General features: G+C 43.1%; 1 protein-coding gene across 2 annotated transcripts in view; it reads left to right on the top strand.

Moving 5' to 3' along the window:
* RAMP3 (receptor activity modifying protein 3) overlaps nucleotides 1-25,243 on the top strand; it is a 61,577-nt gene that overhangs the window by 2,035 nt on the left and 34,299 nt on the right. The window contains exon 2 of one of the 2 annotated variants that reach the window (XM_053391014.1): nucleotides 17,053-17,082. In XM_053391014.1, the coding sequence (XP_053246989.1) occupies nucleotides 17,053-17,082 (30 nt within the window). Of the gene's footprint in view, nucleotides 1-17,052; nucleotides 17,091-25,243 lie in introns of both variants that reach the window. The other variant, XM_053391013.1, reaches the window with a different exon arrangement.

The raw sequence follows: 25,243 nt of genomic DNA, 5'->3' as shown, positions 1-25,243 counted from the left end.
ACATACAGTGGTACCTCAGGTTAAGAACTTAATTTGTTCTGGAGGTCTGTTCTTAACCTGAAACTGTTCTTAACCTGAAGCACCACTTTAGCTGATGGAGCCTCCTGCTGCCACTGCGCCACCGCTGCACGATTTCTGTTCTCATCCTGAAGCAAAGTTCTTAACTCAAGGTAATATTTCTGGGTTAGCGGAGTCTGTAACCTGAAGCGTATGTAACCCGAGGTACCACTGTAATTATTCTTATGAATTCTAGCTACCTTTAAATTAGAAACTTGTCCAATTGCCTTCATAATTATTTCTGCATCTATTTTTGTAGGCAAGCTGGTCACTGGTGGCTGTTTTTGACTTGGCTTTTTTCATAGTAAATAAGTCCTAATGAAAGCCAGAAGAAGTGCTTTATTTGTCTTCATGGCGGGTCATCTCTCTAAGGGCAGGGATTTGCTTACAACTCTTTCCCCTTCCCTCTCCCCCCCCCCCGCTTCCTTTGAAAGCAAACATCTGCTCCACAAGTGAGATAAGTATCTCTGGGGAACCGAGACTGTTCAATCCTGTTTCTTTTTTAAAAAATAAAACCTTCTCTTCTTCTCTCTCCTCTATTATCAATTAGTGAGAGCTCTTTGTTCCACCTAAACGCTTCCCATGGGCTGCTCTCTTGCACAACTGATGACTAGAGATGCAGACCTAAATAAAATTAAAAATTAAAAACCAAATTTTCATTATAAATGGTGCAAACACATTTGTGCTGGTTTGGACATATATACAATAATGCTAATATTTCCTTGCCATTTCTTTTTAAAACACACACACAAAAATCATACGCAAATGTGTCCATCCATTGGGGGGGGGGGAATCCAACGTTGACTAGGAATAGTTTAAAAAGAATAATTGCAAAGCAGTTGTGCTTGGCCAATTTCTTCCTCACCCTGGGCCATTTCATACACTAAAAATAAATACAAATCTTAGTCACAAACCTACAAAATGCAACCTGAATGAGACAAATGTGTCTGAAGTATGTGCATCATGCAGGTATACTCACCAGAGACACACAATTAGGTGCAGCTCACAGGAAAGTGAACACACAGGAAATCCAAGTTTGTTCCTATGTATTGTGTAGAGTGACACCCCCACCCCCCAAAATTAACCAAGTAACACAACAAACATGTAGGACTGTATTGTTGACAGAGTTTCATAGGGTTCTCAGTCTCCAACCTCAAAGCAGCATCACACACCTCTCACCTCCATTCTGATCATCTGTCATTTTGCTTGGCAATGAGTTTAGTGAAAGTGCTGCCTTGAGCAATGAGTGTGCGTCTGTGGTTGGCCCGCATCACCTGTGCCAGCCTTTCCCTCCAAATTATTTGGCCATTCTGGCTTGGTCTTATGGAAATTGTAGTCTATTACACCTGGAAGCCACCAGATTGGGGAAGGTTGCCCTCCTAAAAATGGAAAGTGAGCAAGCCCCCGTGCCAAAGCCACAGCACCATCCATCCACCACTTGACCTTAGGTTTGGCAGCTAGGGGCCAGTGGGTACTTCTTAGGAGCTGGATTTGGCCCTGGGGTTTCAGCTACTGACCCAAACCTATAAAGTCCGGATGGATCAAAGTGTGCTGTGAGTACAATTAATAGCACCCAGATACCTGCAGGGTAGAGTGAGCTCAAGCCTACAAGGCATTTCTCTCTCTAAAGGACACAGGAGCAGCCTCTCGCTCCCAGAAGGCCATTGATAAATTTGAACAGGCCAAAGTCTGCTTGACCCAAGAGTGGTGTTCTATGAAAACCTGAACAGGAAGCACACATTATAAGAATCCCTAAAAGTACATTATGAAGCACTGCTATTGATGCTGAATTAGCTCTCTTCAGTTTAGTGTTCTTACTGGAACAGTGAATTCAGTATCCAATTTGTCAGGGATTTTATGTTTTGAATTGCTTTTAGTGTAGCTTAAACTATGCTGCAGCTCAGCAGGCTCAGTGCCAATGACTCATTTTAATAGACTAAAGTATCCCTGAGCAGATGCAGAGTGCATTTTTCTCACCACTATCCCTCCCAGTTTGGTGTCAACTGCAAATGTGACAAGCATCTCCTCAGTTCCTTCACCCAAGTCATTTATAAAGACATTGAACAACAACGGGCCCAGGGACCCCACTTGTCACTTTTTTCCAGGATGATAAGGAACCATTAATGAGTAGTCTTTGGGTTTGGTTAGCCAACCAGTTTCAAATCCACCTTACAGTTACCTCATTTAGCCCACATACCAGCTTCCTCACAAAAATATCATGGAAGAGTTTGTCAGAAGCCTTACTGAAATCAAGATACACTGAGTCCACAGTGTTCTGCTGATCCACCAAGCTTGTAACTGCATTGAAAAGAAAAAAGAGATTCGCCTGGCTTGGCTTGTTTTCGAGAAACCCATGTTGGATCTTAGTAATCACAGCATCCTTTTCTAAGTGCTCACAGACTTTATTTATCTGTTCTAGGAACTTTCCTGGAATTGATGTAGTTACCTAGGTCTTCTGTTTTTCCCTTTTGAAGATGGGGACATCATTTGCCCTGGAGATTTGAGTTCATTTAAACTAGCCTGGTGCTCTCAGGCCACCCCTTTTCCTATCTTGAGCTGCAGCTCTCTCCTTGCTTCATTTATGTTGTTTTTACCGGGTTGAGCACTGCTTCACTTTTGGGTGAAGACAGGGGAAAGGTAGTTGGTGAGCAGCTCTGCCTTCTCTCTGTCACCCAATAGCATTTCTCCATCTTCTCCATTCAAAGGAATCTCCTACAGTTGTACTTTTTCATTCCGGAAGTCCGTTTGACTTCCAAAAACATTAGAAAACAAAGGTGCATCTTCTGATTGGCTGCAGGAGCTTCCTGAACTCAGTCGGAAGCCGCGGAAGCCACACCAGACATTCGGCTTCCAAAAAACATTCACAAATAGGAACACTCACTTCTGGGTTTGCGGCGTTCGGGAGCCAAAACGTCTGAGTACCAAGGCGTTCGACAACCAAGGTATGACTGTACTTGCTTTTTCTTTCTCTTGCTTCAAACATAGCTGAAGAAACATTTTTTATCAGTTTTAACCTCTTTTGCAAGCCTGAGCTCATTCTGCGCTTTAGCCTGCCTGACCTTTACCCTGCAACTGTTGGCTACTTGTGTATATTCCTCCTTTGTGATTTCCCCTTTCTTCCATTCCTTATATATGCCTTTCTTAAATTTCAGCTCATCTGTAAGCTTCTTATGCAATTTTCAAGGGTGCCCCTCACTTTTCTTTTTTGTTGGAATTGTCTGCATTTATGCTTTCAATATTATACATTTAAGAAACTCCTATCTATCCTGGACTACATTCTCTTTTGAGTATTTCTGACCATGGGATATCACCCAGTAGCTCTTTAAGATTTTTGAAATCAGCCTCCTTAAAGACGAGAGTGCATGCTCCCCCCCCCCAGGTCAGCTTGGAAAGCTTGATGCCCAATGGGAATGCTGTTGGCATCTTCACTTAGGAAAAATAGATCCAGATATTGGAAGTTATCCAGGCAAACCAATGTGGGCAAGCGGCAATGCTTTTTTACAGTCAGGCAGGGCTCTATTTCTGAGAGAACAAGGAAGTACATCCTAGGCTTGCTTCCCAGCCCCAATTTGTCCTGTTAATCCATCTTTTTGTTTCCCCACATTAGCTACTCTTATTGGTGCCTGTCATTTTTTTTACTCCCGTAGATTTGTGAGGGCTTCCGTTTACAACATGCATCCTTGCTTTGTGCAGTGCTTTTGTTTCCCCTGTTAAGTTCACTTACCTCATTTCCTCTGTTCTTTTCACATCATGTTATGATTGTTCTCCCTATTTTCCCACTGCAGGCTACTTTGCTCCTAAAGTGGGCAATGAGTAATGGAACAAAAAAGAACCTTCCAAACTAGACAGAAATGGGTATCTTTTTTATTGTGTTTGTTTTGTTGACATAATTATTTTAGTTTGTGTGCCTCTTAAAAAAATGAGGACTTTGATTTTAACTTTACAGTGGTACCTCGCAAGACGAATGCCTCGCAAGACGGAAAACTCGCAAGAAGAAAGAGTTTTCCGTTTTTCGAGGTGCTTCGCCAGACGAATTTCCCTATGGGCTTGCTTCGCAAGATGAAAGCCCATAGGGAAATCTCCGGGGACAGCGGGGAAGCGCAGCGCGTCTTCCCCACTGTCCCCGGACCTCTTCCGAAGGCTGGCGATGGGGCGGAGAGACCTCCTGCCCCGCCAGCCTTCGGAAGGCTGCTCCGAAGGCTGGCGGTGGGGCGGAGAGACCTCCTCCCCCCGCCAGCCTTCGGAAGGCTGTTCTGAAGGCTGGTGGTGGACCGCCAGCCTTCAGAACAGGTCCGGGGACAGAGGAGAAGCGCAGCGCACCTTCCCCTCTGTTCCCGGACCTGTCCTGAAGACTTGCGGTGGGAGGAGGGTTTTCCTCCCCACTGCCAACATTTAGAATGCTGTTCTGAATGTTGGCGGTGGGGAGGAAAAACCCTCCTCCCACCGCAAGCCCCGGGAACAGAGGAGAAGCGCTGCGCACCTTCTCCTCTGTTCCCGGACCTGTCCTGAAGACTTGCGGTGGGAGAAGGGTTTTCCTCCCCACCGCCAACATTCAGAATGCTGTTCTGAATGTTGGCGGTGGGGAGGAAAAACCCTCCTCCCACCGCAAGCCCTGGGAACAGAGGAGAAGCGCTGCGCGCCTTCTCCTCTGTTCCCGGACCTGTTCTGAAGGCTTGCGGTGGGGAGAAAAGCCCTTCTCCGCACCGCCAGCCCGGCAAGCGGTTTCCATAGGAATGCATTAATTGATTTTCAATGCATTCCTATGGGAAACCGTGCTTCGCAAGACAAATAACTCGCAAGAAGAAAAAACTCGCGGAACGAATTAATTTCGTCTTGCGAGGTACCACTGTATTTTTAGTGCTTCCATTTCCAGGACTAACCAGGTCTGCAGCACGCATGTATACCCTACAGCCTTTTGTAACAAAAATTCAGGGCAACCCACCACCACCTATCTTCACTGACCACTTCCTCGCCTGCCCTCCCTACCTCCCTCCTCTTACCTTTGCTGTCTTCATCCTCCTGAAGTGGCCTCCATGAGATGCTGCGCAACCTAGAGTGGCCTCTAGCAGATCACACCAGGCCATGTGGCTTCGGTAGAGGCTGCCTGGCCTAGAGCATCCTCCAGGAAGCTTGTGCCTGGCCGTGTTGTGTCAGGAGAAGTGGTGTGGCCTGGAGTGGCCTCTGGGAAAATTGGGGTATCCTGGATTGGTATCAGAAGCCAGGGCAGCTTCTGTAAATTCGGAGTGTCCCAATTAAATCGGGACACTTGAAGGTTCTGCACATGTGGCAAATATTACCTGAAGTATTGTAGTATATGTGACTTTGTATATATGACTTTTCAAAGATAAGGGATGCGTGTCTGTACAAGTCATTTGTGACACACCCATTTGTTAATACACAAATCCCTGGCACTTGGTGATGTGGCTCACTAGCTGCCATTCTTTTTAAATTTCCTTCATGTTCCTCAAAGACCTATGCCAGGTCATACAGTGGCTGAAATTGTGAATGGAAAAGTTGACCCACTCCTACTGAGATCTCCTTAGGTATGGTTGCCATATTTCAAATAGTAAAATTCCTGACACCCACAAAGTTGAGGGTTGGTTGTTGTTGTTGTTTTGAAACCACCAAAATTGTTTCCACTGCTTTTTCTGTCGGGGCTTCCCTGACATTTTGGCAATTCAACAAAATTCCTTCAACACCATTTTTACACCAGAAAACCAGGACATGTCAGGAATTTTCCTGACATATGGCAAACCTTAGGGGGCCTTTGGCAAGCCATTGTTCTCTCTGCCCCATCCCTCACCTGCTCTGCACACAGTGAGGATAATACTGAACATCTAGCTCACTGGGTTCTTGTAAAAATTACCAAGGTAATAGATGAAGTGCATTGAATAAAATGCTATATTATGCTGGAACTACCTGCTATCAAGACAAATCACACATGGACAGACAATCCACCATTTTTTCTTCCCCCTGACTTTGAATAGGATAAATTGTGTATTTGGTTTTAGTCTGCAACGTTTCTGAGGAACAAGTTGTTCTGGCCTTCTTTTTCACCTCCCTGATGGTGGGAAAGAGGGCAGTAGGGGAGGAAGGGCTATGGAGATCTCATGAGCACATCAGATGCATAAGGGAGAAGGGCCATCAGCTCTGCCTCCAACAAGATGTGTCCTGTCCCCAAACCTTTATTTACTTGATTTCTCTGTTGGTTTACACATACATGCTCCCAGGTTCCGCCCCTGAGAATATCTTCTCATTGTTTCCGTCCTCATCTTGCTTTCTCATTTCCACCTCTCATTCCCTGGCCCTGCTCCATTCACCAGCCTCTCTCTGGCTGTCCAATCCCCACATCTTATTATTCTCTTGCAGGGGATAAGAAGTGTAAGGGGACGCGGGTGGCGCTGTGGTCTAAACCACTGAGCCTCTTGGGCTTGCTGATCAGAAGGTTGGTGGTTTGAATCTGCTTGATGGGGTGAGCTCCCGTTGTTTCCCCCCAGCTCCTGCCAACCTAGCAGTTCGAAAGCACATCAGTGTAAGTAGATAAATAAGTACCATTGCAGTGGGAAGGTAAATGGTGTTTCCGTGCACTCTGGCTTTTGTCACGGTCCTCTGTGCTCCAGTGGTGGTTTAGACCTGCTGGCCACATGATCCGGAAAGCTGTCTGTGGACAAACGCCAGCTCCCTTGGTCTGAAAAGCGAGATGAGCACCACACCCCATAATTGCCGTTGACTAGACATACCCGTACAGGGTCCTTTACCTTTTACTTTTTACCTCAGTTTAGTTTTCCACATCAAGCCAAGCTGTGTGCATAGGATCCCCTGCTCCTGACTGCCAAGATTTAGAGGTGGTGTGGTTAACCTGTGTGGCCCTCCTCATATTGTTGGACTACAACTCCTATCATCCCTGGGTCATGTCTAGGGCTCTGACTCATTGTTCTCAGGTCATGGATTCAGAAGATATGTCAGACTTGGAGCAGAATGTGCCCTTTGAGCCAGTTTGACATGCCTGCCTCCTCAGGAATCCCAGCACCAGAGGAGCCCATGATGGCAGCTCTTGTGCAGTCAGATGAAGTTCATGGACTTCCACTTCCTCTGCTCCACTGGGCCAGTGGCTCTGAAACATGCTGGATCGCCTTAAGAATTGGACTCATCAGAATTGGGGCTAGCTGCTCAAAGGAAGCTGTCAACCTATTTAAGAGGCTCATCCACACCTCGGATGTGTCTCCTTAAGTGTGCTGCCTGTCAGCTGTGGGCTTCCCCTGCTTGCTTAAAATTGTGCTACTCCTTTGGCTTCAGCTTTCTGTAAGGAGCATCTGCTTCAGTTTCCATACCTATCTAGGGGGGATGTTAAATGCTCTCGTGCAGCAGTGTCAATTAAAGAGACATCTGGCACGTTAATTCAGATTGCTATTGTTAAAATTAGCACTTTAATTAAGAAGCTTGAACTTTATTATGATCATTTAGCAAGTAGATTGCTACTGAAATTTCCAGCACATGTTACTACATTTTAATCTTTAGCGCTACTTAATTCAGTTGAATTTAATGGAATCAATTTACATTGGAATATTTGGACAGAACTGCTTTGGAAAATCATACCTAGGGCTGAGGAAATAACTTTGCTTTCCCTTTTTTAACATTCTGGTCAACTCCAGGACTCATTATGGTGTCACAAGCTCCAAGTGGAATATTTCTAACAGATCTGAAGGTCTTGATGCTGATTATTATCTGATTTTATTAAGCAGATCCAAAAAATGCTTCCCTTCAGGCTCTTTCTGTACTACTTTGCTACCACCCAACCAGGGGAAAGTGTTTCCTAGAGACCTGAACGCATCATGCCAAATCAAATTACGAGTTCTATGGCTTTTGTTATACAGTTACAGCTAAATATTTCTGGCAGGCAGAAGTGCCCTTTCCTTATGGGAAGCGGGAGGGGCTCCTTGGAAGAGCCTCTGCTTCGCATGCTGAGGAACCTTTGTTTTTTGTTTTTTTTTTGAAAAGAGCTATTTATTTTATTTTTTTGAGACGTCTAAGATTTCAGCGTCTCTCCCTCACTTTGTTTTATTTTTTAAAAAAATATATTTATTGAAATTTTCAAAAAAATTAAAAAAGAAAGACAAAAAAGAGAAAAGAGAGAAAAAAGAAGAAGAAAAAGGAACAATTAAAAAAGTTTACATTGCTTACTTTCCATAACCAATTTCCTTGACTTCCCCACACCTGCCCTTCTTGTATTTCAATTCCAATTTTTAGCTCAGCAAATTCTTGTCCCCACACTTTGCCTTATTTTCTCTAATTCATTTTAATTAACCAATTTTAACTTTTAAACCTCAATCTTTATATATCAATACTTATTCTTAAAAAACTTTTCCTAAATTCGCCCCATCAATTTAATTAACCCATTTTAACTTAAAAACCTCAATCTTTATACGTCAACACTTTTTCTTAACAATCTTTTTCTAAGGTCGGCCCCAATTCCCTTCCCCGAAATCCCCATTTTTATGTTAGTGGCAAAACCAACTTAATTAAAACAAAATATATTTATACACCCTTTGGATTCCCAAAGCCCCACCACCCCCTTTCCCGGATTCGAACCCCAACCAAAGTCCATCAGTCCATCTGCAATCAGCCTGGCGACCTCACGTCTGAGGCACTCAACTCTCTCGCAGTTTCTCTCTGCCGGTTTTTTTGATAGTCCTTTATTTTAAATTCCGAATCTCGAAGAAGCTCTGTTCCAATAAGGTCCATATTTCTTCCAGCCAGACCTCCATATTTAACAATGGAGCCAAGATCTTGTTTCTTACTTCTCATAGGTCCAAATGTCCCAAAGGCTCCAATTTCCACATTAGCCAAGTTTGTATTCCATATGTCTTCAGATCTCCATATAAGGAGATCTCTCCAATTTCCATTCTTCAATTCAAACCAAATTTTCATCATCCTGTTCTTATTTTCCTTTGTATCCATCTTAACAGGCCTCTGGCTCTCCTTAATCATCTGCGACATCATAGCTCCTCCTTCTTTTTCCTTCAGATCATCATGTTCCTCTTTAAACACATTCTCAGATGACTCAAATTTCTTTTCTTGTTTGGCTGTAAGGATTTTTAGATCAACAACAACGCTTCCCTGTTCATCTGCAGGAACTTGAATCATATCCCTTCCAGGCTCAGCAACTTTATTTACTGTTCCCTTCAGTATTGTGACGTTCACAGTCAAAACATCCGTCTGTTCCTGCAGTTTTCCCAGGAGAGAGAAGGTCTTCTCCAGTTCAGCCAGTATTTTTCCACTTACAGCCATTTTTGTAATGTCCTGAACCCCCTCTAGAGGGATTCTAGTTTCTTAATGTCTTCCAATTCCCACCCAAAAGCCAAGTTAGCCTTTTCTTCTTTATTTTAACAGTTTGTTACCAAATTGTAGCGAATATAACCAGCAAAGTCAGCAGAAACAAAGTTTCCCTTTTCTTCCAACTTTGACAGCTAGTTTGACAGCTGTCAAAGTCTTTATGCCTCTTCCGCAGGCTCTCTCACCGATCGCTCCCGGGTCTTGGGGGAGGGGTGAATTCCGTTCTCAATGTTAGCTCTTATCCTCCAGCACAATCACTTAAATTGCCCCAACGTAAAGTTAATTGCTTTTCTCCACAAAGAAGAAAGGTATTCTCACAACCTTAGTAATAAAATCCTTGCTTTACGATGTTTACAAGGCGGGTAGGCGGACTTCCTCTTAGCACCTTACCCGATCGTGCCTAATTCCCAAAGAAAATTTCCCTTTTAAGTCCAATTACCGTGTTACTCACGGGTCGTTACTTTTAATCCAAATGTTCAGAGGAAGAAGTTAGCGCTCTCCGTCCATGGCATGCAGCTTCACTCAGCAGGGGAAGCAGTCGACTCACAGCACCACGCCGCTCTCCGTCCCCCGTTCCAGAGCCTTTAAAAAGGCTCCTTTGCGGGTCGGGGGGCGCAAATGGTGCCCGCCGAGTCACCAGGTCCACAGGCTTCAGCGCTTGTGGTTTCTAAGGGTCCCCGCATCGTCGCCGCGGCAGAACCCGACCCCTGTTGAGCTGATTCCCTCCGGAGCTCGGAGGGAATCCGCCATTAGACGATGGCGCCAACCCGGAAGTCTCTCAGCGCATGCTGAGGAACCTTTGGATCCACCCTGGACATCTCCAAGCAGGGCTGGGGGAAATGGTCGCCTGCAGTGCTGGAGAGATGCTGCCCCTCAGTGCAGACCATACTGAGCTAGGCAGACAACAGCTTCCTAAATTTATATTTTTCATATCTTATTTGAAGGCGGAGAGGGTGAGGGCAAGATGTTTTTTAAAAATAAAGTTTCAGATAACTTATTGGTCCCATTCACACACAACAGTAAATATTTGGCTTTATATTACATCAGAGCTGGGAACTCATAATTTATTTCACTCAAGCAAACTGCAGTTGGGAAGTCAAGAACAAACATTGGCTTTACCTTGTGGCTTGTTAGGAACAAAACAAATCACTGAAATGTTTTTGGATATAATGTTAGGCCAGGAATCATTGTTTATTGCTCCCACCTGCATTGTAGCAAGAGCATAGAGGGAGCCACGTGTGTGTTTGTGGTACACCATTAAGCATGGAAACAGCTGGGAATCCTCCAGGCAGTGAAGAAAGGACCGAATGGAGGGACTCCTGGTGAGAGGAAAGGATCTAAACAAGAGACGGATTTTAAGGCAGATATCTTAAGGATGTTTGCGGAAATTAAACAGAGTGAGAAAAACTTAGAGTCTAAACTAGAGCAGGTAGATAAAATTGAAAAAATGGATAAAAAAATGGATGAAACAGTTAGCGAGTTGAAAGGTCAAATAAAAGAAGTATTTAGGAGAACTCAACATGCAGAGGAAGGGTTAAAAAAGACAAGAATGGAGTTAAAAGATATTAAACGGGAGGAAGAAAAGATCAAAGCAGAAATGATAGACTTAAATAAAGCACAGGAAGAGATGAAAGATGTTATTGCGATGAATGAACTCCGACAGAGGGAAGTGAATTTGAGGCTCAGAGCTGTGCCAGAGATACAAGGTGAAAACATTAAAGAGAGGCTGATAGCAGAATTGGCGGAATGGATGGATATACCAATAGAAGAAATGGCCAAAAATGTGCAGAATGCATTTAGAATGCGTGTGAATACAACAAAAGCAAAGAAATTTACAGGAGATTGTCTGATTACATTTAAGGATAAAGAAATGAGAAACAGAATATTAGGAAAAAACAGGGAAAAGAGGCTGAACATAGATGGGAACTACATAATTATTTTTAAAGATATCCCAATTAGATTACTTAAACGAAGAGATTCTTATAAATCACTGGTACAGACACTGAAGAAAAACAAAATTGAATTTAGATGGGAGTTCCCGGAAGGAATATCATTTGTGTATAGAAGTAAGAGACACAGGTTGTCAAATTTAGAAGAAACAGGGAAATTTTTGAGGAAATACAAGGAATTAAGATCAGAGGTGAATGGAGCTAAGGGAGCGGAGGGAGGATCACCAGGAGAACCAAAAATGGAGGAAGAAGAAGAAAGGAGTGGAAGACAGACGGAGGAGGAAGAAGAGGAGGAAGAAGGAGATTCGGCGAATTTATAAAGAAAAGGAAACTCACGCAAATGGTGGGCACCATGGGGTTAAAAATTTGGAACTGGAATATTAATGGGATGAATAATAAAAAAAGAGGAATAAAATTGAACAATTTTTGAAAAAGAAAAATTTGGATATTATTTGTTTGCAAGAAACGCACGTGGCTAGAAGACACAAAAAAAATTTAATTAACAAAAGATTAGGGAATGAATTTGAATCTTCAGATAAAGAAAAGAAAAGAGGGGTGGTACTGTATGTTAAAAATAAGATTGAAGCCAAACAAATCTTTAAGGATGATGAGGGAAGGATGATTGCGGTTCGAATCAATTGGCAAGGAGAAAATCTGGTCGTAGTGGGGGTCTATGCACCAAACGGTAACAAAACTGAATTCTTTGAAAACCTAGAAGAGAAATTACTCGAGTACATGGATCAGAAAATTATTTTAATGGGTGATATGAACGGGGTGGTTTCCTTAGAAACGGATAGACGGAGAGAAGGAGCAAGCAAAGAAGGGAAATTACCAAAATCTTTTTTCTCAATGGTAAAAAATTGTAAGCTGATAGATATCTGGCGGTTTAGACAACCGTTGGATAAACAATTCACTTTCTATTCGGAACCAAATCAGTCGATGTCACGGTTAGATCAGGTCTGGATTTCAAGTGAATTGACACCAAGAACCAAACAAATAGAAATCAGACCCAAAGTAATTTCGGACCATAATCCGATTGAATTTGAGTTGGAGAGTTTTGAGAAAAGAACTTTTAGATGGAGATTAAAAGAATATCTTTTAGACGATCAAAAAATTGTAGAAAATGCACAGAAGAAGCTAACAGATTACTTTGCTGATAATTGTGATAAAGGAACAAAGAGTAAAGTGGTTTGGGACGCGAGCAAGGCCGTAATAAGAGGTTACTTCATCCAGCAGAATGCAATTAAAAACAAGAATAGAGAGAGAGGAAAAGAGGAAATTTTAAAGCAGATAATGGACAATGAACAAAAACTAATTAAGAAACCTAACTGTCGGAAAATAAAAGAAAAGATCAAAATCTTACAAGCCCAGTTTGCCACAATAATAAATAGAGAGGTGGAGTGGAATATTAAAAGACTAAGACAAAGGAACTTTCAATTCTCAAACAAACCAGGCAAGTGGCTTGCGTGGCAAATTAAAAAAAGGAAAGAACAGAGCACAATAAATAAAATTACAGTAGAGGGAGAAGAAATAAGCGATCCAAAAGGAATCAGGAAAGAATTTTTGGACTACTATAGAAGCCTATACAAAAGTAAGGAGAAAAACAATTTGAGGAGAATAGAGAGATTTCTGAAGGATAAAAGGCTGCAGAAAATTCCAACAGATAAAAAACAACAATTGAACGCTCCTATTGAAACAGAAGAGATAGTAGAAGTAATTAAAGAATTGAAGAGAGGAAAAGCCCCAGGACCTGATGGATTCACTGCGGGTTATTACAAAGAGATGAAATCTATCTTGGTGAACCCATTGAAGGAGGTTATGAATAACATCCTAAGAGAAGAAGAAATTCCGGAAACATGGAAAGAGGCATATGTTACATTTATTCCAAAACAAGATGCAGATCCAACCCAAGTCAAAAATTATAGACCGATTTCACTGCTGAATATAGATTATAAAATCTTTGCAGGAGTTCTGGCGAGGAGGATGAAGATTTTATTGTCAGAAATTATCCACAAACACCAAGCGGGTTTTCTTCCTGGCAGGCAGATGAGAGACAATATAAGGAACATAATTAATATGTTGGAATATCTGTCTGCCAGGTATGACAAACAAGCTATAATGATGTTTGTGGACGCAGAGAAAGCATTCGATAATGTGGCATGGGACTTTATGTGGAAAAATTTGGAATATATGGAAGTGGGCAAAGATTTTCTTAATGGGATAAAAGCAATTTATAGGGAGCAGAAAGCTAAATTGATTATAAATAATGTAGTAACGGAAGAAATAAAGATACAGAAAGGAACGAGACAGGGTTGCCCACTCTCCCCACTTCTATTTATAACGGCACTAGAAGTCCTTTTGAATTCAATTAGGCAAAACAAAAAAATAAAAGGAGTAACAATCGGTCAGAATGAGTACAAAATTAAAGCATTCGCAGACGACTTGGTAATAATGACTGAAGATCCCATAACTACAATTGAAGAAATCTTAAAGGAAATAGATCTGTTCGGAGATGTGGCAGGCTTCAAACTAAATAAGAGGAAAACGAAAATGATAGCTAAAAATATGGATCAGAGGGTAATAGAAACAATCCAACAACAGTCACAGATAGAGGTGGTCAAAAAAGTTAAATATCTTGGAATTTGGGTAACCCCTAAAAATATAGATTTATATAAGAACAATTATGAAACAGTGTGGAAAGAAATCAGAAAGGACCTAGAAGTGTGGGGAAGATTAAAACTGTCATTCTGGGGAAGGATTAACACAATTAAGATGAATGTGCTACCAAGGTTGTTGTTTCTATTTCAGACCATTCCAATAATTAAGGGGAATGGAGTCTTTAAGGAGTGGCAAAGGGTGCTCTCAAGATATATTTGGCAGGGCAAAAAACCGAGAATTCAATTTAAATTATTAACAGATATAAGAGAAAGAGGAGGTTTTGCCCTGCCAGATCTGAAATTATACTATGAGGCATCATGTCTTTGCTGGCTGAAAGATTGGGTCAAGTTAGTGAACAATGAATTGTTAGATTTGGAGGGTTTCGACAACAGGTTCGGCTGGCACACCTACTTGTGGCACGGAAAAAGGAAAGTACATAAGGGATTCGAAAACCACATCTTTCGAGGTCCACTAATTGAAATATGGGAAAGGTACAAAAACCTGTTGGAGCCTAAAGTTCCACACTGGTTATCACCTCTTGAAGTGTTAAGTGTGAAAAAGATTAATATGAGAAGTAACTGGGTAACATACAGCCAATTATTAATTAAAGAAGGTGGGAAATGGAGATTGAAACCTTACGGGCAGGTTAAAGAGCTAGTATTTGATTGGCTACAGTATTTCCAAATAAATGCAATGTTTAAAAAAGACAGCAAAGAAAGAGGATATGTGGATAAAGACTCTAAATTTCAGACGGAAATTATAGACAACGATGTGAAAACTTTATCTAAAATGTATAAGATGTTGTTAGATTGGAATTTAGTAGATGAGGAAGTCAAGTCTGCTATGATTCACTGGGCTAGAGATGTGGGCCATAGTATACAATTTGAAGATTGGGAAAAACTGTGGAAAGATGGATTAAACTTTACAGCATGTACGACAATAAAAGAAAATGTCATGAAGATGTTTTATAGGTGGTATATAACACCTATAAAATTATCGAAAATGTACAAGGTTTGTAATAAGTGCTGGAAATGCAAAGACAAGGAAGGCTCCTTTTACCACATGTGGTGGGAGTGCAGAAAAGTGAAAGAATTCTGGGAAAAAATATATATTGAACTCAAGAAGATTCTAAAATATACGTTTTTAAAGAAACCAGAAATCTTCCTATTGGGGATATTAGGGAATGAGATACAAAAGAAGGATTGTAAATTTGTGTACTACGCAGTTACAGCAGCAAGGGTAACGCTAGCCCAGAAGTGGAAACAGCAGGAAATACCAATGGTGGATGAGTGGAGAGCAAAATTATTAGATTACGCGGAGTTGGATAAATTGACAGGAAAGATTAGATATTTAAGAGACCAAAAGTTCATTAAGGAATGGGGAAAATATGTAGATTACCTGGAATATATAAGTGAGGGACAAACAACGTTAAGGGGATTTAAAGAAGCATTGTGAAAGACGAAGAGTTATTGACTAAAGGGAATAGAAGAGAGAGAGATATATATTGTCAATACAAGCTAGGAAATGCGTAATTTTAATTACTACCACGAATGATTTACGGACAAGCTGAAGGAAGTCTTATAAGAGATGGTAATGTGAAATTTTTGATGTGAAATATGTAACGTGTGTTTTTTTCTTTTTATTTTCTTTTTACTTTTTGTTTATCTTTTATTTGTAAATCAATAAAAAATTTAATCTTCAAAAAAAAAATACTTAACTAAAAGTAGAAATTGTAGAAAGATTTTGACAGATTTTCCTGAGCACTTGGGTTTGGGGAGCTCCAAGCTGGCAGCATTCTTGGCTCTCCATGGTGGGTGATGGCACCATTGGTGGGATTTGGCTGGCCCTCTGCCCCACTGCCCCAAGGCTGCTGCGCATGTGGTACCCAATGTCTGAAGGGGGCCTAATGAGTTGGGGACCTTGTTCAGAGTCAGAATCAAGGAGATCTCTACACCAAGAAAGAGTTCCAGAGTAAACTTGTTAGCAAAAACAGTTGTAAATTCAAATCAACACATTACTGTTAAACAACTAGGAATGCAGTTCAGCTTTTTTTAGGTTCTTGCTTGTTAATTCATGCAAGTCCTTCAATCTGCTTGCTCGCTATGTGAAAATTCACTAATCCAAAGATAAAGATTCCCCGACCAGGTGAACACTCTGATGGTGTTTCCTGCTTGGCAGGGGGTTGGACTCGATGGCCCTTGTGGTCTCTTCCAACTCTATGATTCTATGATTCTATGACCTCACTATACACTTTGCACAATCAGATATCCAAACAGCCAGTTTGCCCACTTCCTTCCTTCCTTGCTTGCTTGAGCTTTGCTGGTTTGCAGCAGCCATATTAGGGCAGAAACCATGTAGGGCTGGGAGAGAGATCCGACAAATCAGCTTTTCCTTTATCTCTCTTTTGCTGGTTGGCTGCAGCTATTTCAGGAAGAAACCATGGAGGGAGGCAGGAGAGAGATTGGACAAATCATGGATTAGAAATGTTCCCATAGGAATCATAGAAATAGTTGACTCTTTGTGTGAATGCTCGACTAATGAACAATTTCCAAGGAATGCGTTGTGTTAGGGTAGTGGGACCACGTGCAGAGTCCAAGTACTATTCTCCCTCTGGTCCCAGAGAGCCATTTGGATAAGCAAGTTCATTAGGTAAACATTTTGCAGCTTTAGCTGCACAAGTACCTTTTGCACTTGCTACAGTTCTCTGAAAAAAGCAGACACTCTGCAAATGCAAACCACCACATAACATTTTATATACATTGAACATATATCCTTTACATAAGTTTGCACTGAAATCAAGGAGACAAACTAATAATGAGTTTCTATTGAAATCAATAGCATGTAATGCCACCAGCTTCATTTCTATCCAATTGTTTATGATTAATATTGTTTATATACTATGTTTATTAATAATATATATATAATATAAATTCATATGTTTATATATGTTTATATACTATATAATTTTGTTTATATACTAATTTACTAATACTATAGTGTACTTCTGATAATTTTGGAATAATGGATCTCTAATAGCTACTCTTTTTCTTTCTAGTTAACGGTCTACTGACAATTGGATTAGCAGGTAAGAGGTCTAATCTGCATGTTTCTGTTTGCTCTTGTTCCTGATGTCTCTTTTATAAAGGAAACTTTCAAAGTATTGATTTCTGGCGCCTTCACTGGGCTTTTTTGATTATGTGCTGAATTAAAGAAAGATGGCAAACTGATTATATTTCAGGGTGGCGTGAAGTCTGGTATGAAGTGCTCTTTATTTTTTCTATGAGTGCTGTGACTGGGAATTTGACATGTATCTCTGTATGCAAAGGAAAAAGGAAAAAGCCAACCATACTTCACAAATGAGGGTTTTCACATTTCATCCTATACAGATTTAATATGAAGCGGCCACAATGATGGGATGGATTGGTGCCATTCCCATAAACAGGTCTTCTTGCATAGAGCTGGAATGGCAAGGTTGGCCTTTGCTTGGCCTCTTGCACATAGACACATTCACAAAGAATGATCTGGATTGTTGCATATGCTGAATCAAATGTCACTCAACAGTGACAAAAATCATACTATAAAATAAGGGGCCTGATCCTGTTGCTTTTAATGCCTGAATAGGGCAAAACAGTGACTTGAATCCCAGGCAGGGGTGCCGACTTGCCCCCAACATCATGTGATGCCGCCTGGTGTGCGCTGGGCGGGGGCTATCTTTGCTTCACTCGTCCCAGCTGCAGTTCCGCTCCTGGACTCCCAGGCTGGGGCTGGGAGGAGCAAGTGCATAGATTGCCCTCTGCACTTGTTCCAGTCACCTCCTGGCTCCTAGGCTGCTGGCCGGAGGCTGGGGCGTGCAGAGGGCACCTGGCAGTGGCAGGAAGTAATAGCCCCCTCAATATTGGCCCAAAAATATTGGGGGAGCTGACTTATTCAGACTTATTTATAGTGGGGTTTTTTCCTGTGTGTAGATCCACCCCCAATATAAGATAAGAAATCCTACCCTACTATAGTCTCCAGCTTCTATTAAGGCAAAAATAAACATCATTATGCATTACTTACAGATTTTGGTCAGAAACAGAGTTGTAAACCAGGAGCAGTGTGTATTCCAATCTGAAGCAGGCATACAGGGCAATTTCCCTCCCCCATGTAGGTTCATCTGACCCCAGGTAGTGACCTTGAGCCAGATATCCTGGAGAGTGAAGTCAAATGGGCCTTAGAAAGCACTGCAAATAACAAGGCCAGTGGAAGTGATGGTATTTCAGCTGAACTATTTAAAATTTTAAAAGATGATGCTGTTAAGGTGCTACACTCAATATGCCAGCAAGTTTGGAAAACTCAGCAGTGGCCAGAGGACTGGAGATCAGTCTACATCCCAATCCCAAAGAAGGGCAGTGCCAAAGAATGCTCCAACTACTGCACAATTGCACTCATTTCACACCCTAGCAAGGTTATGCTTAAAATTCTACAAGGTAGGCTCAAGCAGTATGTGGACCGAGAACTCCCAGAAGTGCAAGCTGGATTTCGAAAGGGCAGAGGAACCAGAGACCAAATAGCAAACATAAGCTGTATTATGGAGAAAGCTAGAGAGTTCCAGAAAGACATCTACTTCTGCTTCATTGACTATGCAAAAGCCTTTGACTGTGTTGACCACAGCAAACTATGGCAATATCTTAAAGAAATGGGAGTGCCTGATCACCTCATCTGTCTCCTGAGAAACCTCTATGTGGGACGAGAAGCTACAGTTAGAACTGGATATGGAACAACTGATTGGTTCAAAATTGGGAAAGGAGTACAACAAGGCTGTATATTGTCTCCCTGCTTATTTAACATATGCAGAATTCATCATGCGAAAGGCTGGGCTGGATGAATCCCTAGCCGGAATTAAGATTGTCGGAAGAAATATCAACAACCTCAGATATGCAGATGACACAACCTTGATGGCAGAAATTGAGGAGGAATTAAAGAACCTTTTAATGAGGGTGAAAGAGGAGAGCGCAAAATATGGTTTGAAGCTCAACATCAAAAAAACGAAGATCATGGCCACTGGTCCCATCACCTCCTGGCAAATAGAAGGGAAAGAAATGGAGGCAGTGAGAGGTTTTACTTTCTTGGGCTCCATGATCACTGCAGATGGTGACAGCAGCCACAAAATTAAAAGACCCCTGCTTTTTGGGAGAAAAGCAATGACAAACCTAGACAGCATCTTAAAAAGCAGAGACATCACCTTGTCAACAAAGGTCCGTACAGTTAAAGCTATGGTTTTCCTAGTAGTGATGTATGGAAGTGAGAGCTGGACCATAAAGAAGGCTGATCGCCGAAGAATTGATGCTTTTGAATTATGGTGCTGGAGGAGACTCTTGAGAGTCCCATGGACTGCAAGAAGATCAAACCTATCCATTCTTAAGGAAATCAGCCCTGAGTGTTCACTGGAAGGACAGATCCTGAAGCTGAGACTCCAATACTTTGGCCACCTCATGAGAAGAGAAGACTCCCTGGAAAAGACCCTCTTGTTGGGAAAGATGGAGGGCACAAGGAGAAGGGGACGACAGAGGACGAGATGGTTGGACAGTGTTGTCGAAGCTACCAGCATGAGTTTGACTAAACTGCGGGAGGCAGTGGAAGACAGAAGTGCCTGGCGTGCTCTGGTCTAGGGGGCCACGAAGAGTCAGACACGACTAAACAACAACAACAACAACAACAACATGTAGGCCATTAAATCTGCCTAGAGAAGTAACTGTGATAATTATCATAGCCGCTTACATTCCACCTGATGCTAATGTCAGAGCAGCATTTTCTAAACTATATGATGTTATGCCTTTGTTGTTGTTGTCATACCTAAGATGTCATACCTAGGCAGCAGCAAATCCATCCAGAGGGCGTCCTTGTTGTGGCAGGGGATTTCAATCAGGCCTGCCTGTAGACAGTTTTTCCTAAGTTTGAACAGTATGTGAATTTTGCCACTAGAGGGAAGAATATTTTGGACTGTGTGTATTCCAATCTGAAGCAGGCATACAGGGCAATTTCCCTCCCCCACGTAGGTTCATCTGACCATTCTTCACTTTTTTATGTCCAAAGTATATCCCTCTTAGGAGAAGAATTTAGCCAGTTATAAAAAACAGTTAGAATCTGGCCAGAGGGCGCTTTCAGTCAGCTCCAGGATTGTTTTGAAACATCAAAATCTGCACGGATACACAGACGCCGTACTTTCTTACGTTAAAGTGTGCACTGATAATGTAAAAATGGAGAGGTGCATTAGAGTCTATGGGAACTGCAAACCTGAAGTAAGGTTGGGATACTGAAAGCTCGGGATACTGCCTTCAAGGCAGGGAACATAGATATATACAGAGGGGCAAGAACAAAGCTCAGGAAAGGCATTAAGGCGGCAAAACAACAATATAAGCTTAAGGTGGAGAATTGCCTAGCCGTTAACAACACGAAACAAGTGTGGCAGGGACTGCAGCATCTAACCAACTATAAGGGCAATACAAGGAACACGGTTAAGGCCGATGATTTGTTGGCAGAGGAGCTGAACATATTCTTCGCCCACTTTGAGGTAAAAAGATCAGGTATCATAGCTCCTGCCGCCAGCCTACAAACTCTCAGCCACTTATTCTATATGACCATCAAGTGAAAGCTGCATTGAGGGCGGTGAATCCCAGTAAAGCTGCTGGTCCAGATGGGGTGCTGGGGATAGTGGTAAAAAATTGTGCCAATCAACTAGCAGGGGTCCTGACAAGGATTTTTAACATCTCTCTGCAAACGGCTTGTGTTCCATCATGTTTGAAAGCAGCCACCAGTCCCAAAGAAAACAGCAACTAACTGCCTAAATGACTACAGACCTATTGCATTCACATCTGCAGTGATGAAATGCTTGTAGTCAGCGTAGATTCTCACCAACCCGTCCGGCTTGACAGGCGTGACGATGGGGGTTTCCCACTTGGCGTGGTCAGCCGGCTCCAAGACTCCTTGGGCGATCAGCTTGTCCAGTTGTTCATCCACCTTAGCCTTGAGAGCAAAGGGAACCAGGCGTGGCTTTAGCTTGATGGGGGCAACTTGTGGATCAAGGCTAAAGGAGATGGGCGTACCTGTTTATTGCCCCAAAGTGCCATCAAATACCTTGGCAAAGTCTTTGACCAGACCCTCAGTCTCTGCGTTAGAGATGCAGTTGATGCCGGTGACTTCCAGACCGAGGGCATCAAACCAGTCTAGCCCTAGGAGGCTTGGCCGCTGACCTTCGACCACCACCAGTCGGAGCAGGTCCGAAAAATCCTTGAAGGCGATCCGGAACCGGCCAACGCCTACCACGGGAATGTCGTTTCCCTGGTAGTCTCTCAGGTGTACGTGGTGAGAGTCAAGTTGCCTTTTGGACACTCTGGGTACCAGTCTTTTGATGGTGCTCCAAGACACGATGGACAGGGCAGACCCGGTGTTGATCTCCATGTCACATGGAGTTCCTTCAATGAGCACCGTGACGTTCAGCTTGCGTCACGTAGGCGAGTCGGTTTGGCTAATCGTGGTTCCAGACGGGCAGAGGCAGTTGGTGAGAGCGAAACAGCTTTCCTTGGCGGACTGGAGTGAAAACTTGGACTTGCGAGTCGGTGAAGGGGGGGTGCTGGATGGAGCCGATCGGCAGACCTTAGCGATGTGGCCCCTTCTGGAACACTTCCGACAGATGGCGTCTCTGAATCGTCACTTGGCACAGGAATGGTTGCCTCTGCAGCCGGCACATTCCGATTGGCCCTTGGACTTCTGTTGGAACTTCCTGCGCTCCCGCTTTGTCTGGCGCACATCATCGTCTTCACTGGAGGATGCCTCATCACTGCTGGCCTCTTTGTGATGCACTGGAACTGGCTTCCTAGCAAGACGCGGGCTGCTGGCCTTGCAGATCTCCTGGGCGGAGCGTTCAGCAGCTTCCGAGGCCACGGCCTCCTCAATGGCTTTCTGCAGCGTGAGGTCTGGCTTGGCGAGGAGACACCGTTGCAGACGGATGTCCCAGACCCCGCAGACGATTCGATCCATCAGGGCATCGTCTAAGTCTCGGAACTCGCAGTGCATTGCAGCTTGCTGGAGGATGGCAGTGTAGTTGTTAATTGGCTCCCTCTCTGCCAGGTTCCGGTGGTAGAACGCATGGCGGGCAGCAATCTTGGACGGCTTTGGCGCGTAGTGATTGCGGAGCTTCTCTTGAATTGTGTCCCACGGTGCTGCCTGGACTGCTTCAGGTGTAAGCAATGCTCGGGCCGTCTCAAACACCTCAGGCCCACAGAGGCTGAGGAATAGGCCCTTCTTCCGCTCCTGTGATACTTCTGTCAGCTCGTTGGCTTGGAGGTAGCAGTCGAACCGAGCGAGGTAGGTGTCCCATGATTCAGAGGCTGGCGCAATCAGCAGTAGAGGCACAAGTGAAGCCATGATTTCGATGCCGGCGTGGAGGGCGATGGAAGGAACACAGTGCTCTAGCCAGAACAGTCAGCTCTGAATTGGTTCTGTTCAGTGATTTCGCTCAGTGATTCCGCTCAGTGATTCAGCTCAGTTCAGAGGATGGCCGCATCTGGCTGTGCTCTGATGTCCATTGATCCCATCCTCGTCACCAGTGTTAAGTTGTGGGTGAACATATCAGAGGACACAGCGATTCTTCAAACAGCTCTTGTTTATTCAGAGGCCAGAACAGAACTGAGCTGAAGGGTTCAGTCAGCCTGCTTATATAGAGCTCCAGTACACATAATTGTAACAACTTTCTAAAACTATCCAATCACTGAACGTCACTTTCGATCCCTTATTTGCATAACTATCTACAGTATCCCCCTGCTGGCCCAGGGTGAGAACTTCAGTGCATAACATGGTGCTTAGAGAATAACTTTCACCTAAATATTAGCAAGACAAAGGAGATGGTGTTGGACTTTTGGAGGAAGAGAGGGGAACTAGCCCTGTTGTATATCGGGGGGGGAGGGGTTGTGTGGAGAGAGTCTCTTCCTTTAAATTCCTGGGAGTTTACCTTAGTGAAGACCTCACTTGGAAAAACAATATAACATAGGCGGCTAGGAAGGCCCAAAAAAGACTCCATTTCTCAGGGTCCTGCAAAAGGACAATGTTAAACAACAATTGATGACCTTCTACCAGTCTACAATAAAAAGTGTCCTCTCATATTGTATCACAGTGTGGTGATACAGCCATGTACAGAAAGTCTTTACAGAGGGTGGTGAACACAGCACATGATATCATGGGCTGTCACCTGAGCCCGACAGATGACTTTGCAAGCAATCGTTGCCTTAGGAGAGTGAGAAAAATTCTCAGGGACTATTCACACCCTGGCCAGCACCTCTTTAAACTTCCAGCCTCTGGCAGGAGATATAGAAGTATAATCAGTCGTACCAACAGGCTAAAAAACAGTTTCTATCCATGGGCTGATAGGCTGCTAAACGGAAAATAATATAGTGCAACTGACTTTTGGGGTTGGTGTTTTGTGCGACAAGCACACAGAGTGCAATAAGATTGAGTGTTTGTGGGGAGCGGGGAGGCTCGGTTAATTTCATTGTACACAGGTTGTACATTGACAATAAAGGTATTATTATTATTATATGTAATAGAAGCATCTTCACCTCCATCGTCCAAAACCAGACACTGAGGTCCACCTCTGAGGGCCTTCTGCTGGTTCCCTCATTGCCAAATGTGAGGTTACAAGGAACCAGGCAGAAGGCCTTTTGGTAGTGTCGCCTGCCCTGTGGAATGCTATCCCAGCTGATGTCAAACAGATAAACAGCTATGTGATTATTATTATTATTATTATTATTATTATTATTATTATTATTAGACATTCAGGGAAGTTTTTAGTGTGTGATGTTGTATTGTGCTTTTACTATTTTTTGGTGGGACATGGCTGGGGCAACCCAGTCAGATGGGCAGTGTCAGATGGCAATGGTGGTTGCTTGTGAGTCAGGACTCCGACCTGTCTTTTTCAGATTTTATTTTGGCGCAAAACTACTTATAGTGCAGAGCCACAAGTTCATGTCTGCCTCAATCCTAGCAGAATTCGGGAGTGGTTGTTTCCGGGACCTCCCCCAGCATAAGAGCTTTATCACCCCCAGCCTTTTCCTTCCTTCTTTGCATTTTACACCTCTGCGCAAGGTGGGTGACGGAAGGGGTGTGCTTCCCTCCTGGCCGGCTTGGCCAGGAGTGGTGCTGAGGCTCCCAGCAGCATCCTTCGGTCCTTTCCCCTTTTCCCCACTGGAGGTGGGGCTTTCCTCACCACAGGAAGAGGAACTGCTTTGCAAGATTTTCAGAGGTTCCCTGTAATCCAACTGCCCCTCTGCTTCCCTATCCTGTTCCGATGGCAAGCCCCTGACAGGCAGCATAGAAACAACAACAACAACATGCTTGACAATGAGTTATCAGGAGCATGCATGCACTGTACTATCAACAAAGCTAATGAATATTTGCATATAAATTTACACTTCTAAATATTCAACAAGATAAAAAAAATCCAGACCTATTTAATTTCTAACTTTCATTCTTAGAGAGTGCATATTTTTGAAATACATGTGATAGATAGATGAAGCTAGATAATCTCTGTTGCAGGTAATAAAGGTATCATTTTCTACATGACTGGAAGTCCCCTCACCTATTCTTTAGTAGCTGACAACCGCTTTTTAAGTGCTGCACAGATACAATAAACAGTGGTTCCTGGGATTTAAAAGCATGGATATGCAAACATAGATTTTTAATATAATACATCTGTTAAAATCTAGTCAGATTATTTCTTGGCCTGCAGTACAGCCCAAAGCCAGGTATAATTGATGCATTGCTCCCTTTCTGCTTTTTTTTTTAATGAAGGATTTAAGGCATGCAGAAATACTTTGGATTAAACAAGTGGTCCAATTTATGTATTACTGAGGAATGTTTTTCCACTGCTGAGAATACAGCAATGTGAAAGGATTGCATTGGTGTTTCCCTGCCTGCCCCTCCCCCACTTCATGCAGCACTTCCATGGAGTGGCAAGTCTTACTACCACCACCAATGGCTGGTTATGGCATGTAAGTGACATTTGCTACGGAGATTCTGTTTCCTCCACAAGACCTGCATGTGCAGGAGCCCTGCCCTCTTTTCCATCTGAGATGAGACCATGAGAAGCCTGTCCCCTGCCTATGCTACATTTGACAGGTCAGGGCAAACTAAAGCAGCCACTGCAGGTTTGCGGTGAGCCGTGGGAAGCTGGCTTGGGCTGCTCCAGAGACCTCCGCCCTACATGCTTGAACTCT

This window comes from Podarcis raffonei, chromosome 6 (genome assembly GCF_027172205.1).
Source record: "Podarcis raffonei isolate rPodRaf1 chromosome 6, rPodRaf1.pri, whole genome shotgun sequence".
NCBI classification, from domain to species: Eukaryota; Metazoa; Chordata; class Lepidosauria; order Squamata; family Lacertidae; genus Podarcis; species Podarcis raffonei.
This window is presented reverse-complemented; position numbering and strand designations above follow the sequence as displayed.